Source organism: Pocillopora damicornis, chromosome 6 (genome assembly GCF_964200805.1).
Source record: "Pocillopora damicornis chromosome 6, jaPocDami1.2, whole genome shotgun sequence".
NCBI classification, from domain to species: Eukaryota; Metazoa; Cnidaria; class Anthozoa; order Scleractinia; family Pocilloporidae; genus Pocillopora; species Pocillopora damicornis.
The window spans coordinates 17,977,903-17,995,433 of record NC_142675.1 but is presented as its reverse complement, the minus strand read 5'-3'; the positions used below and the strand labels follow the sequence as shown (position 1 = coordinate 17,995,433).

At 39.5% G+C, this 17,531-nt stretch overlaps 1 protein-coding gene across 1 annotated transcript; it reads left to right on the top strand.

The window, feature by feature from the left end:
- Window positions 1-7,095: 7,095 nt before the first annotated feature.
- LOC149044269 (uncharacterized) lies at window positions 7,096-16,690 on the top strand. Its single transcript, XM_089210930.1, has 8 exons — window positions 7,096-7,422; window positions 9,623-9,830; window positions 10,720-11,030; window positions 11,351-11,491; window positions 11,765-12,087; window positions 12,363-13,511; window positions 14,048-14,315; window positions 15,114-16,690. The coding sequence occupies exons 1-8, from the start codon at window positions 7,252-7,254 to the stop codon at window positions 15,519-15,521; spliced, it is 2,979 nt and encodes a 992-aa protein (XP_089067056.1). The 5' UTR covers window positions 7,096-7,251; the 3' UTR covers window positions 15,522-16,690.
- Window positions 16,691-17,531: the final 841 nt, after the last annotated feature.

Sequence of the window (17,531 nt, the reverse complement as noted above, 5' to 3'; positions counted from 1 at the left end):
GTTGTTTTGTATTTCAACGTATTTGGATTGCGATCTCCTGGAGCATTATAGCGCAAACGCGCAAAATACTTACAGACGCATATACAAGTCGTATTAATCGCGGCTAATCCACACTGAAAGATGTTATTGAGCGGTAATTTTGGAACGGATTGAGTCGCCAACGCTTGAAAGCCATGAAAGCCTTGAATGCCTTGTATGCTAAGTATGCCAATGTCTTAGTTGAAAAACGTTCACTTGTTGTAAAAAGCAAAATCTGAAATCTGAAACCAAACTGCATATACTCTATGCAATCTATTGAACAACGCTACTACCGTGAGACTGAAGAACAACTATATGGGATGCAAACTGCTTGTGAAGAAGGACGACATGTTGGATTCACTTGCTGGCAAGGAACGTAGCTACGATAACAGTACGAATGGTATTAATTTCACGATCAGAAAGGTGAATCTTATGTTTGTTTTCATTGTAGTTGTATGGATATTCTTTTTTAATGAATACGTGATCCAAAACCCTGTGTTTTTTTGTGTATAATGTTGTTATGTTAAATATTGTTTACGCAATTGTCTTGTCACAAGCGGCCCAAGCTCACGTCTCGAGAAAAAGCCAACGATTAATTCATGAACGCGTCACGCGTTGTGTGACTCGGTGTTAAGTTACGAGAGGAACTGCACGTTATAAAGAATAGTACAGGGAACGAAGTATGGTCGATTTACAACGATACATATTTCGAAATATAAACATTTTTCTCGTAAAATCAATAAAACTTACTCATACCCTGTGTATCCGTTGTATTTACTGGCGATTTCTGCCGTTTTAAGCTTGCTTTACCATCACTGTTGTTCACATCATCTACTTTTATTACGTTGATAAAATATGTACAGACATCACACCAACCAACTCGCGCGCAAAGTAAGAAGACTATATTGAAGGCTTGAAATAATATTGCGATCGATTTTCATCAAGAAATGGGCCAGGAATATTCCACAATAGTGCAAATAATCGTGAAGGCGGATTGCATAAAAGCAATTGCGTGACGCTCGGTAAGCTGTAAGATGACATGTTATTATATGCCAGACGTAAAAACTCTTCAGATTCTTAGTCTGCATTTTGTACCCACTCTGCAGTCTGCAGTCTATATTTTGTATCCGGTCTGCAGTCTACTGTCTGCATTTTGTACTAACAGGTATACGTGGCACTAATACAGTTTATTTTTGGTTACATTTATTCGCAAAACACACATAATCTACCACAAAATACCCGTGAGTGAGGTAATTCGACATTTTCGTTCTTTCCCACATTAATATTCTTCTCTCCTTTTTTAAGAATGTAAACATCACTCACAATGTTTCAAGTAATCCACCCACCCTACAAAAAAGGAACTCTTGCACGCATAGCATGCCTATGTTTTGAAATAGGTGTATGCCCTTGGCCAGACTTGAGCGCACTATTTCAGTATACTAGTCCGACACCCGTAGTATCACTACACTTGATTCCAAGGATCCAGTACCATCCAGGTATCCCAGTTACCCTGCTCACAGGGTCTAGTTTATACAGAGAGTGTTCTTTGATTCGTCTACTATGCTTACTGCAGCTGTTGTTCCCTTCACTGGGTGTTTCGTCAATGCGTATCCTCTGTCCAATGAAAGCTTTAACAACCTCGCTGAAGACTCGCTACAAAGTGAAGCCTCTCTGGTTTCGAAAAAGCACTTGCATGCCATACTACACTTGCAGGCCTTCCAAAAAAAATAAAGGGTCAGCGGGTTCACCCGCAATGGTTAATGCGGACCTCTGTTATGCGTGATAGTGCAATCGTTCAGCTTTAAATTCCAAAACCCCAAACTACGACACATAGACTTACATGTGGAGTTCTATGACTGATTCTTGAAGAGAATGCAGCTGCAATCCAAAGTTTCAACGGGACGTTAAGCGCGAAACATAGCTTTATTTTTCAAGTTTAGTTCGCAACAACGAGTCAAAGAAGAGTATCGATAGATGCCGACCGCTGAATTTTGGGGGTATTTGCTGGAGTTATCATAAAGTTCACCAGTTTGGGAAGCGAGGAATATCTGAAATTTCACATAAACCCATGATTTCTTCGGCTACTGACAGGTTGCTGTTCTGTGGACACAATCGACGCGGAACCGAGAGAAGCATGCTCAGGATATTTGAAATTGATATATTAATTATATGATATCAAACTCCGGGTAAAAGTATTTATTCTTTTCATCCAAAATTTTTCTCCTCAAATATTACATTGGGATACAAAACAAAACCATCCGGCACAACGTACGGCACAAGTTATCAGCGGTCTTCCCTTTTGTGCTGACCTTCGTGAGAACAGTATAATTTCGAACTGGATCTAAATTTAAGCGATTATTTCTTCACTTCAGAAGCCTAAAACCTTCATTTCTCCCTCAGCTTCCAGACATGGAGAGTTTATATTCTGATTTTGGAAAAAATTCAGCTCTGCAGCGATGTTAAATGGGTGATTCACCGCGAAATGTGGCCAATTCCGACATTTGTTTTGATACCACGGATCACGATGGATGCCGCCTTCTTTTCGAAGGCAATACCTAGCTATTTGTTGAAGTTATCATGGATTTCACCAATTTGGTTATTAGAAAAATTCTAAAGTGAGCCATGAAGCCGGGCTGCAAAGCGGGTAAGCTGTATTCATGACGAAATCTGCTCCAATGGTTCGATTTTGGTGTAGGCGAAAAAATCGCGAATGCTCGTACATGTGCTGATTCAAACGGTCATAACTTTTGAAAAATCGAGAACGTACAGGGGTTTTTGCATATTTTTGCCTATAAAGGTCTAAAATTAACGGCTGTGTAGGATAGAATCGTCAATCAGGTCCCAAATCCCAAAACTTAACGTCTAAATCAAGGTTATTTACGGCCATCGGCCGATGGCGATTCTAGTGGTCAGAATATGCTAAAATTCGCCTTTTCAAATATATTGAGAGGGCAAATTCTAACCTTCTTGGCAAACTAGAAAGGTTTTTAAGCAATCTGATATAAATTCTGTGTCTTAACTATGCGAATCAAATATTTTACAATGTTACAAAATATGCCTATTTTTCAATTTTCGAGACGTTGCGACGGTCCCTACGGACTGGGAAATAATTATGGCCCCTAATGCAGTCAGAAAATTATTTCGAATCAAACCAAATCTAATTCAGTTCTTTCCTAGGTAAAGTCTTTCTGTTGACATAGTTCAGGCAAAATTATTTTTGACGCAAAATTGACCGGGTGGAAATAAGAGAGACAGCCAGAGTAACATCAAACCATGTCTGATTGTCCACCTAGTTGCCATGTGAACTTTAAGACAAGAGTAAATGAGTTAAAATCAACTTATTGTGCCATACAGTCTTATGCCCTCTCATCGTGGCTTGGAAAACATCCACCATTAGCCACCTCCATTTGGGTGATGATGGTTAATTAGTTTTACTTATTTATCAGTAAACTGTATTTAGGACGTACCACTAGCATTGAAAATGACACTCGCGGTTTTTATTGTGTCTTGTATGGACTTAAGAACACTTACCTCCATTGGACAAACAGTCTTCCTTCGACGCAAGACCATGGACTTTATTCCATTCATCAGTGCAGCGAACTCTTTTGTGATTATCCAAGACTTTGGGCTTTTCTGGTAGTGGTGGAGGACATGTAAATGATCTGAGATTCAGGGTCTACGTTAGGCCAGCAGTGTTCAAGTTTTCTGACGATGTGATACTTGTTTCATAATTGTCCTCATCAGCTTCTTCTGATGGCACTTGGTCCCACTTGATACAAATTAACAGAGCACAAGTTGATTAGGTTTCTCCATAATGGTCAAGAGACACTTGCCTAGCGTGCTCGATTAGCTTTCCCACCTAGAAGAAAAAGTAAAATTGAAGAATTTCTTGCGAAAAAAGGAAAAAAACACCCATGTAGGTCCTCTCTGCGTGAGTGTCTTAGGCAAAAAAATCTTCAATGGAGCATTGTCAAAAGAATAATGGAAACTTATCAAAAATTATCATCATGATGGATCGGTTATTAATTGACATTCTCTATTCGTCACTGTGTGGTCTTTTAAATGTAGTTATGATCTCTCTCTCTCTCCCTCTCTCGTTAATCTTTAAATCGTCCTTCAAAAATATTAATATCAATAAATATTAATCGTACAAGGTGCTACATTCAGCATGCGCGGCCAACTCTACCACGGGCACGTCAATGTTATAGCCTTACTCTTGTCCAGCGGAAGTTTGAGCACAACACGTGCGTAACACTTGTACGAAATAGGAGTAACCCATCAAGCCGAAAAAAATAGGACTTGAGACCGTACGACCAACCGTACAAGGTGCTACTTTTAGCATGCGCGGCCAACTGCATTGCTGGCACTATCTTAGCCATTACGTATTGGAAGGGCTGGGGAGGAAGGCAATGCGCAGGCGCGATTGCGTTCGTAATTTGGATACCCCATCAGTGTGCGCCAAGAGACACCGGAAGACGACCATGAAGTACGCATACTCGAGTGTCGAACCTTAGTGCAGCGTACCGCTGGTACACGGTTACGCATTATACGAGGGCTACATGTGGGCTAGTAGATGTGAAGGCGCGTAAGCAAATGATTAGCAACCAACGTTTTGAGCGGGAAATCAAACTGGTGAGGTTGTAGTTGAACAGTAATTCCCAGTATTTTGGAATTTCTAATCAACTCGCAGAGCAACAGTATCGGCAGAGCTAAAGCTTTGTCAACCGGTGGAAATTGCTATAATTCAAGTTCGTGGAGCGAGGGTTTTGAGTGAAGATAGGCTCGATAGAAAGAGACAGTACGACCAAAGAAGGCAAGATGTAAAAGGTGTAAAGCGAATCGTGAAAAACGCACAAGAAAGCTTGAGAGGACGCCAAAAGGACGTCAAAATAAAGGAACGCGAAAGAGAACTAGAAAACGCATAAGTGAAAAGGCAAATATCAAGCGAAGAGCAACGAGAGAAGGAAATGCAAAGACGCTCCAGAAAAAAGACTGAAAAGAGGTCATCAACAAAGAGAAGCGAACCGCAAAGGATCCGCGAAAGAAGGGGAGGTAAGTCGTGTCTCATCTGGGTTTTCTCTTACGCTAAGGCCCGTTAAAATTCAAACCTTGGCTTTACCAATCGTCGTTTGATACTAGCTTCAGTTCAAATAATATATGGTTGTAGCTAAGCCTAAAAGCGGAGCTCTCGTTAGTTTATTTTCCATCCCTTTGTTATATAGAATAAAAACTGTAATAAGACTCTTCAGTACTGGCTGTAGAAGAGTTTCTTCAAGGAGACTTAGGAGAGTCTGGAGGGTGGGGAGGGGGGAGGGGAAGAATTGACGGGGTCTGGAACCAGGGGGGATGTTCTCACAACTTCCAAGACGATCAAAACGCATGCTAATCAGTGGTATCTTCAGACAGCTTGTGACTTTCGTCGTTGTTCCTGATGATTTGAGCAAATTTTCGAAGATGGGGAATGTTATCTTCTTCAAATCAAGTGTATGATGTCAGCATCAGTTGAATTTATATTCTACTGAGCGCGACTTATAATTTCGGTATGGGCTAATGAGCCAAAATTGAAAGAAACGACGATAAACTACTTTGCGTTAAGCCATCACCGGTCGATTGAAGAGTATACACGTGAGCATAGTGAATCAGTAAAACGATACGCCAGAATCGCATGGGCTTCTCTTATATCTTCTCTTAAAGTTGCCAGGTATGACTGCTTGCCCCACCGTTTTTCCCTGACGTTTCAACTTCCTCTGTTTGGGTAGAAAATTAAAAAGAAAGGTAATTTTCAACTCGTGTTTGAACCTGTACTTTTTTAAAACTTTTTCGTTTTGGCGCTTTCTATTTCATAATTGTCCTCTGGCTGGAAATACACGATGTCTGAGATTTTTTCTGTTATTTAATTCGGTAACCTCTGTTGTAATTGCATATAATGTGGACGTCTTCAAGAAAACTTAAGACATTACCTGGATTTCATTTTTACATTACAAAAATCAATTCCAAACACCAATTAAGTTTTCTCTTTAATTTAAAAGCTGAGTTAATGTTGTTATTGGCTATTTTAAATAGGTTGAAAAGTTTTAGATGGTATTTTCTCGTGTTTGCAGATAGCTGAATTTACTGGGAGGTGGATTTGTTGCTACATGTTAACATGAATCGCAACAATCAATGTTATTGATATGTACAAAGTTTTCATTTGACTATCTACTGGCAAGTCTTTGTATTATATTTCAACCCAACCATTTTCCACAACTTATAAACACTATTACAAAATAATTAGTCAAGGAAACGGAAAACTTTTGGCATATCCATACACCATGTTTAAACTGCCCTGTCCATAATACGTTGACAGGATTGAGTTGGCTGTATGTGGGAATAGGCTCTCTTGTTTATATCATTAATTTGCTAATCGCTCCTGTTGCCAATGTTTTGATGAGGTTGGGCTCTCAGGGCAAGGAACTGAGGATTTTTGAAGGCAGTGACTTTTTTCAAACCTGAAAACTATATGGATGTGGATATCGGCTTAGTGTACGAACTCAGAGGGCGAGAAGCCAACACTAGCCAAAGGCACGAGGAGGTGTCTTTGCCTTTCTTCTCTCCAAATTCTTCGAGCGGCAGAGAACTCTGGATAGATCTCAGGTTGGCTTGCTTACCTTCACAACCAAATTACATGACGCATTCGGCTTCACAAGCATGAAACTCTTTTGACGGTCCACGTGGTGTAGGGTTCCAACAAGAGAACATAGACTGTTTATATTCTGCTGGTTCTAATCAGTAAAAGAAATGACACTACAAATGAATAAAGTAAACAAAAAACAAGTCAGCAACGATAACGAACTTCCTTTTTGAGGACTTGCGATTTCTGGAATATATTGCTCCTCTTCGACAAACGTTATAAAAAGACAAGCATTGATTGCAATCAACAAAACGCCATTTCCCGTAACTTTCTCTATGTACCTAGACCTATCGTTGATTAACTCTTCTCGAAATTTACTTATTGCGTGATTAGTCATGTTTCGAATGCCATGTTTCGAATGCCATTGCTCAGACAATGACGTCAGTGGCAAGGATCCGTAACAATGCACCATTGTAATCAGACCCCTTGTGTGAATTGGACTATCATAAATCAAACGAAACTGTAAAGATCTAGGTTTTTCCTTTTTCGCAATTCTCAAAGCTTTTTTAGCCTTGAAACTGATGAAATTTTGATAATTAGCGCTCAAGTTATCGATTTGCAACATGAGTGCATTACAAGACATCGACAAGATCGACGACATCTCGGAGATGGTAACCACAATGGCTTCACTCAAAATTTCGACCAAGGGGCTGAAATCGTTGGACGAAATGAAAGCAAAGGTAAAAGAGACACTCCAGTCGTCAGAGAGGAAGTCAAGTTGGACGGCAAAGGAGGTGAGAAATCTACAATATCTTTTTAAAATATGGACTACCAGCAAACTCAATTCATAAACGACATTTTCAGAAGTATCTGGGTGTGACTTTTAATAAATGGTAAAGGCTGATCATATCGTGAGATTCAGTCGCGAGTTGTTTAACAAATCTCCCGATTCTAGTTTAGCTATCGTTTGCGATTTTACACCACGGCGATCTATTCAATGATGGCATCTCAGAAATGAATAGTACTAGAAGAAACCTTATTTCCATGAACAGAAATAGTAGCATACATTCACCCGCCAAATGTTTCTCTAAGTTCAAACTAAACAGTACGTAGAGCAATCTAAAAGGCGGCTAATTACTTATTGATACTTCCATAAACGATTCTTACAACTGGGTGTCAGCAAAATGATTCAAAATAAGAAATTGCAAAGTTTTGCTTCCACAGTGAGAGGTTATCATGCATACTAATATTCTTAATTTAGCAAGCGTGGTTGAGCAATGATCGGGTCTCGAGGGTTCAAATTGAGAAATACGGCTCTTAGATCATCGAGGATTGATAAATTTTGGTGAAATCTGCTTCACTCCTGGCTTTTCCTTGTGCTCTATGGTTGTAGTTCGGAAACATTTTTACTACTTGGGAAGATACTGGCGATTGTATCAGGTTCACATTTCTTTGTTTTCTTAGAAATACTTGCATAATTTCTGTAAAATAAACGACCACGGACTTAGCCCGGAGTGACCTGATGCTCTTCTACGGTAAAGGGAAGCCACAGATTTTTTTTTCTGCTCTTCGTAATTGTCAGCGAAGAGTTGGCAACCTTTCCTGCCATGGCTAAACATCAAAATTTGCTCTTGTTCGCATGATACATGCACATTTGTGACCGTGAAAGGCAAAACGGACACAAACGGTTATCCGTTCGAACAGGTAAACTGTTCGTTATCCGTTCGTCATCCGTTCGAACGCCTAAAAAAAATCCGTTCAAAGCGTTCGACAAACCGTTCGAACGGTTTGCATATCCGTTCGAAATACATTAGCATCCGTTCGAAGTATTGCGACATCCGTTCGCCAACTAAAAGTGTCCGTTCGGAGAACTGCGGCATCCGTTCGAACGGATTGACGCCCGTTCTGTTCATCCGTTCGAAAGGAGAAAATTGCACTCGTTGTTTCTTTACAGTTATTCAGTGTAGCAGGCGAAACGTCGCGATCCACGTCCATGTGACTAAATCGTGAGACAAACGATTAACACAGCTGTCATTTTAAACTACGATGACAAACACCTTTCATGAGATATTCAGTAGTTTCAGACAATAACTAAAAACGTTATTTGGATGAGAAATTGGAATAGTCTCAATTTTCGATCGTGAGAATGAAATTGACAACAACGTCAAATCAAATGAAAACAATATATGGCAACCTTGCCCGTTCCAAAAGCTTGTCATTTGTGCATTTTGCCTATGTCAACACATTGGTTCGCTCCGCTTCATTCGTCGTAAACAATACGATTAGGTAATTCAATCACCAGTGTGATCACGTGGCAGACCACAACGCTTGCCAACTGTTTAGAACGCAGAATCAATTTAAAATCTTGACAATGTTCCAATAAAAACACCGAAAAAACGGAAGGCAAATGAAAAACAACTTATGAGCATTACATTTTGAGGTAACTTGTTTTCTAACATAGGAATTATGACTCGCACAATGAATTGAAAACGATCTGTCTCTCCCAGGCTTTTGTTTGCCACTTTGCTCAGAAAGAAACCATTTTCACCATCTGTTAAGTCTTACGATTATAAACGAAACTCAAGTTGGTTTTGTCGCTAACTTCACTGTTCGGCTCCGACTCAATGTTTTCAAAGATACTTTATTCTACCTCTGTTTAGTCCAAAACCATTTGTAACACATGTGTAACAGGTTTGGAAAGTCTCAATCTGATGTGATTATTGTGCACTGAGATATTCTTAAAAGATTTGAGCAAATCCGTGATTTTCCATATGCACGTGGCAAGCGTGCTACTGATCAATCTACTCCTTAAATTAAGTTGCGCGCAGAACAGCGATGTGAACGGTAGAAGTGATGTTATTACTAACAAGGTTTTTTCTTTTTTTAAATGACTGTAAAAAGGTTAAATTAACCAGTTAGGCCGAAAAGTAATCTTTGATTTACAAAGACCAATGTTGATGCTTAGCATTTATTTCATTTTGTGCCATTTATCAGGCCTTTTCAGTGTTGACGGAGGCAAAGAAAGAAGACGAGAGAAAACGAGAAATCTTGTTCAATTTCCACGAACTCACGGATGCTTGCTTGCAAAGTATGGATGAAAAAGTTTATGCCCTTTTGGAACAGAACATCAAGAACCTCAAGGAAAAAATCGCTTCCCACAAACAAAATCTGCTGAAAAAAGAGTACATTGTTCTTGTTGCAGGTTTGTTATAAATAAACAGTTTGACCGCCATTGCTTTGAAATTTTAGTTTCGCCAACTTCCTCACCCAATAGACTTAATCCTTTAACTCCCAAGATCTCTTTAGTAATTCCCCTTACTGTGAGCCATACAGTTCTTGTGATGTTAGTTTGGAGAATTTGGTATTGGATCAACTTATAATCCTCTATATGATATTTTTATTTATTCTCATCCTTCGTCTGCTTGATATTGTACTGATATTGTAAGGAGAAATTCTGTCTTGGTCAACCATGAAAGTTAAAGGGTTAAATTCAAGCCTGGAAAAAGAAAGAAGGCCTTCATTCAGTTATCATACCAATCCTACCCTAGCTAATTAATAGGCTAATGATCGAGCCATGAAGTACGATAAAACCATATTTCTGAGGGCAAATCACCCTCGGTATGTTTTATCCTCCATTAATAATGCTTTCGTTGAATATACTCCCTTCAGCTATATTAAAAGTGAGAACTTTATCACTAATATCTTCTAGTCAAACTCGACTGTCATACGATTACTTTTTGAATTCTACAGAAATCGTGAATCTCACATCATTTAAATTTTATAACTTTGATTGATCGACTAAAGATCACTCATTCATTCATTCGCCATTTTTCAATAATCCAGTTTGCTACTTGGTTCTTGTATGTCACAAGGGGCTCAACTGACCAGTCCTTTTATCTCACAACTCTTCCCAAACATCCCATTCTTAGTTACAAAGAAGAAGGGAAATTCTGTTTTGTGAGGGATTTCTGGTGGAAAGGACCGGGGAAGCAGATTCTCTTGTTCGATGTAACTTAAGAAGAATCGACCCGTTCTTGCCAATGTTTCTTTTCCATCTTCCCTCCTTATTTTCACCTGTTTATACTTAACAGGCGAAACAAGTTCAGGAAAGAGCACTTTGTTAAATCTTATCCTTGGAGAGCAGCTTCTTCCTTACACAGTTCTGAGTACCACATCCACCATCTGTGAATTAAGATATGGAGATACACCAAAGCTGGTGGCGCACTTTAAAGACAAAGGATCAGGGGATACCTCAAAGACCGTCCTCTTAAACAAGCCATCCGAAGCCTCCGAGCAGAGTTACCTTCAACAGATTTCCGAATTCGTCCACCTAAAGACGAACAGAGAAAAGGGTTCAGATTACGAAAAGATTGAGTTGTTTTGGCCTCACAATCTGTTGAAGGTTAGACATGAGCAAGCTCAGTAATTATTCGACGTAGTTCGCTTATTTTTTCTTTGGGTTCTCATTGTATTGTGTGATGTTTTCTTTTGTTCTGGTTGACTGTTGTGATTACTTTGGGCTTGGTCTGATGACAAACAATCGAAAAGCACTCTAGGGAGCGATCCTCAAGGTCAATGTTTTGCTTCAGCGTCTGTGAATGTATGAAAATCATGTATGCGATCTGCGGATTAAGAAATGAAATTGAAATGAAAATAAAAGCAAAGATCGCTTTTATATTCAATATCTTGCTTGTTACATCTCATATTTTGCGTGTCTTTTAGGAAAATATCGTGATAGTCGACAGTCCAGGAATTGGCGAATCTACCATCATGGATGACATAGTAAATAAGTACCTTCCAGAGGCTTTCGCATTTATTTACGTCATCAACAGCGAGCACGCCGGAGGAATACAGCCAGATAGGGTAAGGCACTTTAAAGCGCGAAATGCATTCTCATTGCAGAAATAATTAAAGGAAAAATGTGCTACAAAAATCGTATTATTTTTTGAAATCTCTATTTTAAAGATGAGTTAGAGTAACGTAACTGTTCAAAACTTTTCGTCAAATGTGTTAGAAGAAGGCGAATAAGAAAGCGATAAGAGCGATAACGTAAGACGTAACGTTACAAAAAAAGCGACTACTGAACTAACCAAAAAAAAAGTCGGCAAATAGCTAATTCTGTCTCTTTGTCTTCAGTTAGGAAAACTTATCGAACACACAAGAAGGGTATCTCTTGACAAACAAAGGGAGTCTTCCTCAAACTGTGCTCTATTCGTCTGCAACAAGTGGGACTATATTCCGTCCGAGGAAACTGAGGACGTGAAAAACCATATCGTGACAAAACTCAAAGAGTGCTGGCCTTTTTTAGATCCAGAATCTCAGATCATTTATATGTCAGCAAAAGAAGCCAGTGAAGCTCAGAAGCTTGGAATGGTCACGGAGGAGTTTGCTGAACTAATGAATGGTATCAAGTCCATGGTTTTGAAAAGTATTGAAGCAAGACTTCATATTCAGTGGAGGTAAATTGTCTTGAATCTTTAGCGACGAATGATTATTCAAGAAGTTGCATCTGTTGAAAATGTATTTTTGGTTCTGATAATAGGAATGAAAAATATCTCCATTCTGATTGGCTGCGTGAAATGCATTTATCAGGAAACAAAAAGCATAAGCCGAAGGTAATCCAGTGCACAAAATGTTAACTCAGTGCGAAAAAACCCAAGAAACTCTTCAGCTTGGCTTTGCATGAGTAGATATAGTGACAAAGTATAAAAGTGAAAATGTCCTTTATTCTTAGGTGGCTTGACTATCTTCTTGCACGTATGGCCCTTCACACGACAGCGTTCGTTCGTAATTCGTCCGAAGATCGTAAAAAAGTGATAGATAGAATGAAGTTTGTCACTGACCGCCTTCAAAGTATTGAGAGAGAGCAAGATACGGTAGGAAAACAGCTGCAGTTGCACCTCAAAAAGATAACAGACGAAGCTGTTAGTGCACTGTCCACATACCTTGAGTCCTCAGAAGTTATGCAGCAGTTTTCTTCGTGGACATTGGATGAAGTTCCAAAGACCAAAGAAAGCTGGGAAATAACTCAGAATTACATCCAAAATGCGCTGAGGAGGCGACTTCGAGAAAAGATAAAGGAATGGGAAGAAAAGAACCATGTCTTTTCCGATGCTCGCGCCTCTTTGATTCAAAAGTTTCAGGAGAGGTTCCGCTACGTCGAGGGTCAACTTCGAACGCTGGAGGGTTCTGTCCTAGCTGGAGGTGTTACCCGCCCAACAAGTGGCCCATCGGTATCAGATGACTTTAGCGTTGCCGAAAAAGTCATGATCGGGGTCACAAGTCCACTTTGGTTTCCAATTGGTCTGGTTGTCCTAGTGGTCGGTGTCCCGGTACTTGGCGCCATAGCAGTTAAAGGGAAGTTAGAAAACTGGAATAAAACAAGACAATACAACAACGACAAGTGTGCCTTTATGTCGAAAGCTTCCCAAGAATATCTGAATGAAGTAGTTCAAGAACAGCATCTGAGGCCGTTTGTGATGGAACAGCTCAAAGAAGCTCGGGTTTGTCTAAAGCAGGTTTTAGATCGGATCCCTCAGCTCATAGAAGAGGACAAACTGTTGTGTCAACAATTGAGTAATGAGAACCGTTCTAAGAAAGAAGTAGAAGATTTCTACACACCGTTCCTCGAGAAGAGTGTACAAATAAGGGATGAGATGGCCCTATTTGGCATCAAAGAAGTTCGCACCATGGACATCAGTTGCGACGATCTGGAGTGGCAAGACGATGCACCTCTTGGAAGTGGAGCGTTCGCTTGTGTTTATCGAGGAAAACTGAGGATACGAGGAGAGAATAAACCCGTAGATGTTGCTGTGAAAGTGTGGAACGACAAGCTCGATGAAGTTACCGCTAGTGGCTTCATTTCGGAAACAGAGATACTCAGGTTGGTTTATTATGTTAGGAATCGTGAAATGTTGTATTGTTTTATGACAAAAAAAAGCCCATTAGTTAAAACCTTGGGAAAGCACTAAATATATTCTGGACGGTAGCTGATGAGATATTTTCTTAGTCGTAAAATTCTTTTCTGTTCAAGGAGCTCATCGTAATGAGAAGATTTATTTTTCAATCACAGGATATTTTTCCGACGCTTTCAGAACACACAGATCTAGGTATATTTTAAGGCACATCGGGATATTAATTAGGAAAAACCTATACAGGGAGACATATCACCATTCATTTTCTCAACAATTCATCACTCTAAGAGCTCTTAAGTTGGACTAGCGTTTAATTGCTCCTTGCATTATCGCGCTGAATCAAGCATAAAGGTCATGAGATAAAGGGAAATGGTTGCCAACAGAAGAAGCTCTTGACTGATCAAAATTTTTCTGTTAGTATCAGAAAATGTTTGGATGGAAGTATAGATAATAAACATACTGTTTTATAAGTGTAGGTTGTTTACGTTACGTTTTCTTTTTGTAGGAAGCTTAATTATCCCTTTATTGTAAAGTTCTATGGTGCAGCACTGCATAAGGAAGGGGAGCAGCTGAAAGCAATACTGGTGATGGAGCTCTGTAAGGAAAACTTGATGAGGCACATTTTCCGGCATGAAAGAAATATACCTGGTAGGTCATCAACTGCTACAGCTGCGAGAGATGTGATCGGATGGGCAAAAGACATCGCCAATGCTTTGAAATACATTCACAGACAAGGTATCGTTCACAGAGATCTCAAGCTGGAAAATATATTGGTGAGTTCAAAATTGGGAGTACTGGTTATCGTGACTATTTTTAATTATAATCATCTTCGTCCTTCGAGACTCTCTCGCACTTCATCGAATTCCAATTTGCTCGCTTTCACCCGGTTTGCCTGCTTTCTACGTGGGATACCTGTGGCAGACCACGCTATAAATTCGCTTGAGTGTCGTTGTAGTCAGATATGGAAATTAGCCGCGTGTTTGTGCTTCTCAATGAAACTAGTTGAGGTTGGATGGGCGACCGCACATGATATCCTGTGTTGCCTTTAGTTTTCGATTTAATTCCTGCACTTTGAAGGTTCAACATTAACTTCATTATTTTCCATGTAAAAACCAGTGTGACTGTAGATAACGACTAACGCATCCCAAGTTAACACCTCCAGGCGTCTCGTTTTTACTATGTCTTATCTTATGAAAGGTCTCGTCTGTTTTGGGTTCCACTTGGAGAAACCCATATTATAATTCCTCGGTTTCTACAGGACATTTTTTTGAATGAAATCACAAGCGGTCACAACACTTAACGTTTTATCGGAAACTAACATGAACAAAACTGACTCAACTTAGAGAAGTTAAAACTATGAGTTAAAACTGCTTATAATGCGTTTCAAAGATAGTTTAAAATGGTGGTAGATTTAAAAAATTTTCTAGTAACAGAGCCTGATTCATCTCTATTCGGCCTTTCCTGACGATTACCCTTTTCTAATATGACTTAATTTTTTAACAGTCGAAATTTTTTGACTTTGGTATTAAAAATGTATTTTTTTCCATCGAATTTATCTAATTTTCCCACAGCTGTCGCAAGAAAATATTGCCAAACTAGCCGATGTCGGTGTTTCTAAAGAAGCCAAAGCGATCATGGGTACCATGATGGGAACTCCTTTGTATCTCGCTCCTGAAGTGATCAAGTCCCATTTGTACGATTACAAAGCAGACATCTACAGCTTCGGCATAATGCTCTGGGAGATGTGGTATGGTAGCAGACCTCTTCTTGATGTGGAAGGAAATGTGCATGAGTATTTTGAAAAAGTGGTTGAGGGTGTAAGACCTACGCATGTCGAAGGCTCAAAGGAGCCTCCAGCTGGTTTGCGTGATCTGATGCAGCGTTGCTGGGACGAAAAACCTGATAATCGACCAGATGCGAGCGAGTGTTATAAGAAGTTGTTTCAGCTCTATCGGGAATCTGCCGCACCATCGTCGTAAACACTGGTTATTAGGCAACCACCTTGAACGAGTTTACTTTTCAAGTGTAAACTGTTTTGGAGCAACAGTGATTTAGAGTGTTTTAAGATATCCCTTATGACTGTTGCAGCAAATAGATTGACCTAACCCGCGCCAATTTTTCTCGTTTCAAACTTAGTTCGTACATTATAGAAACCTCTTTTAGTCTTAGTCAGTGCTGATACTAAGGACTTCTATCGAGACCAGTGTCATTTTGGATGATTCCGAGAGGCCTAATTAAGCGCACAGGTGTAGTTGGCTCCTCTGTTGCTTTGTCTGTCAGAGGATCTTTTGTTACGGTACAGGGTTGTTAGCCCGTTGCTTCGTCAGGCATGAAAGTTAAAGCAAGAAGTGTATGATATATATCGATTCTTACGCAGTTGACAGAATGTAGGACTGGTGCATAGTCGGTCTTTAAATCTTTGCAGGATCTCTATCCTTATGTTCTGGTATTCTTTAGACCCTGCAAGCATAAAAGAGACTCGAGAAAGTCTTAATCAAGAAAGAAAGAGAGAGGGTGAGCGACCGTACTCTCATATTAAAAAGGCATAGTCCAGTCATATTCTCATAGTATCGTAAAGTATACAAACATATAATAGTTTCAATGATTTAATAGATTTCCTTTAATATGAGCTGGTTATCATGTGTTTTAATCTCCTTCTAATTTACTTTTTTGGGGGCTTTTGTCAAATAGTTGACGTGTTACTATTTTGAACGAAGAACAACAAGAATATTCTAAAGGCAAATATTGTTCTTTCAGCTTGTAAGAAAGCTTTTTGCCGAATTTTAAAGTTAGTTTCACCATCTGGTATAAGACACTTGTGATCGTTTACTCTTAGAATATTTCGTGAAGAGCATTCTGTTTTTTAAGAATTTAGATTAAATATAATGTAAGAAGGTCAGATATCAGAGATGGAGTTGTAAGTATAAAAAGGGTCAAATAACGTGAACAGAAGTTCCCTTAGAAGGAATTTTAGTACTAGCAGCGTACGTTTTCATTAAGGAATTGTGTGATTAAACTTGGGAAGAAGAAACAAATTCCCATCATCACCCCTTAAACGAAGCTTTTACAAAGATGGTTAGACTTAATCGTTTCTTAAGATCGCAAACTGTGAAAGTCAAATAAAGACTTGATCCAGGTTTTTCTTCTATCGATCTTCCAGCACTTTCTACTTGTGCTGACACAGCGGCGAACTGAGTGCGTATGCTTGTAACTCGCTTTAAGTTTATGCGTGCAAAGAAATGGGAACGAAAATATCTCCATAGTAACACTACACTAAGCAGAATTGCGGCATTTTTAAAATTCGCATTGCTTGTGTTCATTTTGCGGCGAATAGCCCAAACCAAAACAGATAAGGTTGCCTTTTTCAGGAAAGTTTCTGTCAAACCTTCTTCGTCACGTAGGTGTGAATTCAGTGACTAAGTTGAGCAGCCGTAAGATGGCTACGAAGCTCATAGCACTTTTATCGCTGTGGTGCTTCTCGCTGTCGCCTTCTCCTTAGGCAACCCCCAGCCCTCGGAGAAAACATTTGTTTTCTCGCGGAAAAAAATCACGTCAGCTTATCAGTTGCAGAACAAGAATCGTGGTCCTCAACGTTTAAATGACTCGAGTGGCAAAACATGCGCTCTCATTTTGTCACTGCGCCCCTCCCTCTCATCAATAATCAATTTTCTATAGTCCTACTTTAAACTCTTTTAGCCCCTGAAAACCATGTGTTCCCCCCTCACAAAATTAAAAATCCCCTCGACCCCTTCCCCACAGCTGATAAATACTGACTTTTCCCTATTGAAACATTTCCTAAAATAACAAAGATTTCCATTTTTTTATCCGCAAATAACCACAGACAAACAGCAACGAAACTCGTCGTAACTTAGCTAAACGTTACGTTAGTATATATAGTCTATATACCATACAGTCAATGTCTTGAATATGCAATGGTTCAGGTACTTCATCGTGATGTTCATGTATCTGATGTTCTCCCATTTTGAACC

What these genes read in the sequence shown, in the direction of transcription:
- LOC149044269 (XM_089210930.1), top strand. Translation starts at nt 7,252, where the DNA reads ATGAGTGCATTACAAGACATCGACAAGATCGACGACATCTCGGAGATG. An exon ending in GAGGAATACAGCCAGATAGG is followed by an intron (nt 11,492 to 11,764) that starts GTAAGGCACTTT and finishes CTTTGTCTTCAG; the next exon opens with TTAGGAAAACTTATCGAACA. An exon ending in TCGGAAACAGAGATACTCAG is followed by an intron (nt 13,512 to 14,047) that starts GTTGGTTTATTA and finishes TTCTTTTTGTAG; the next exon opens with GAAGCTTAATTATCCCTTTA.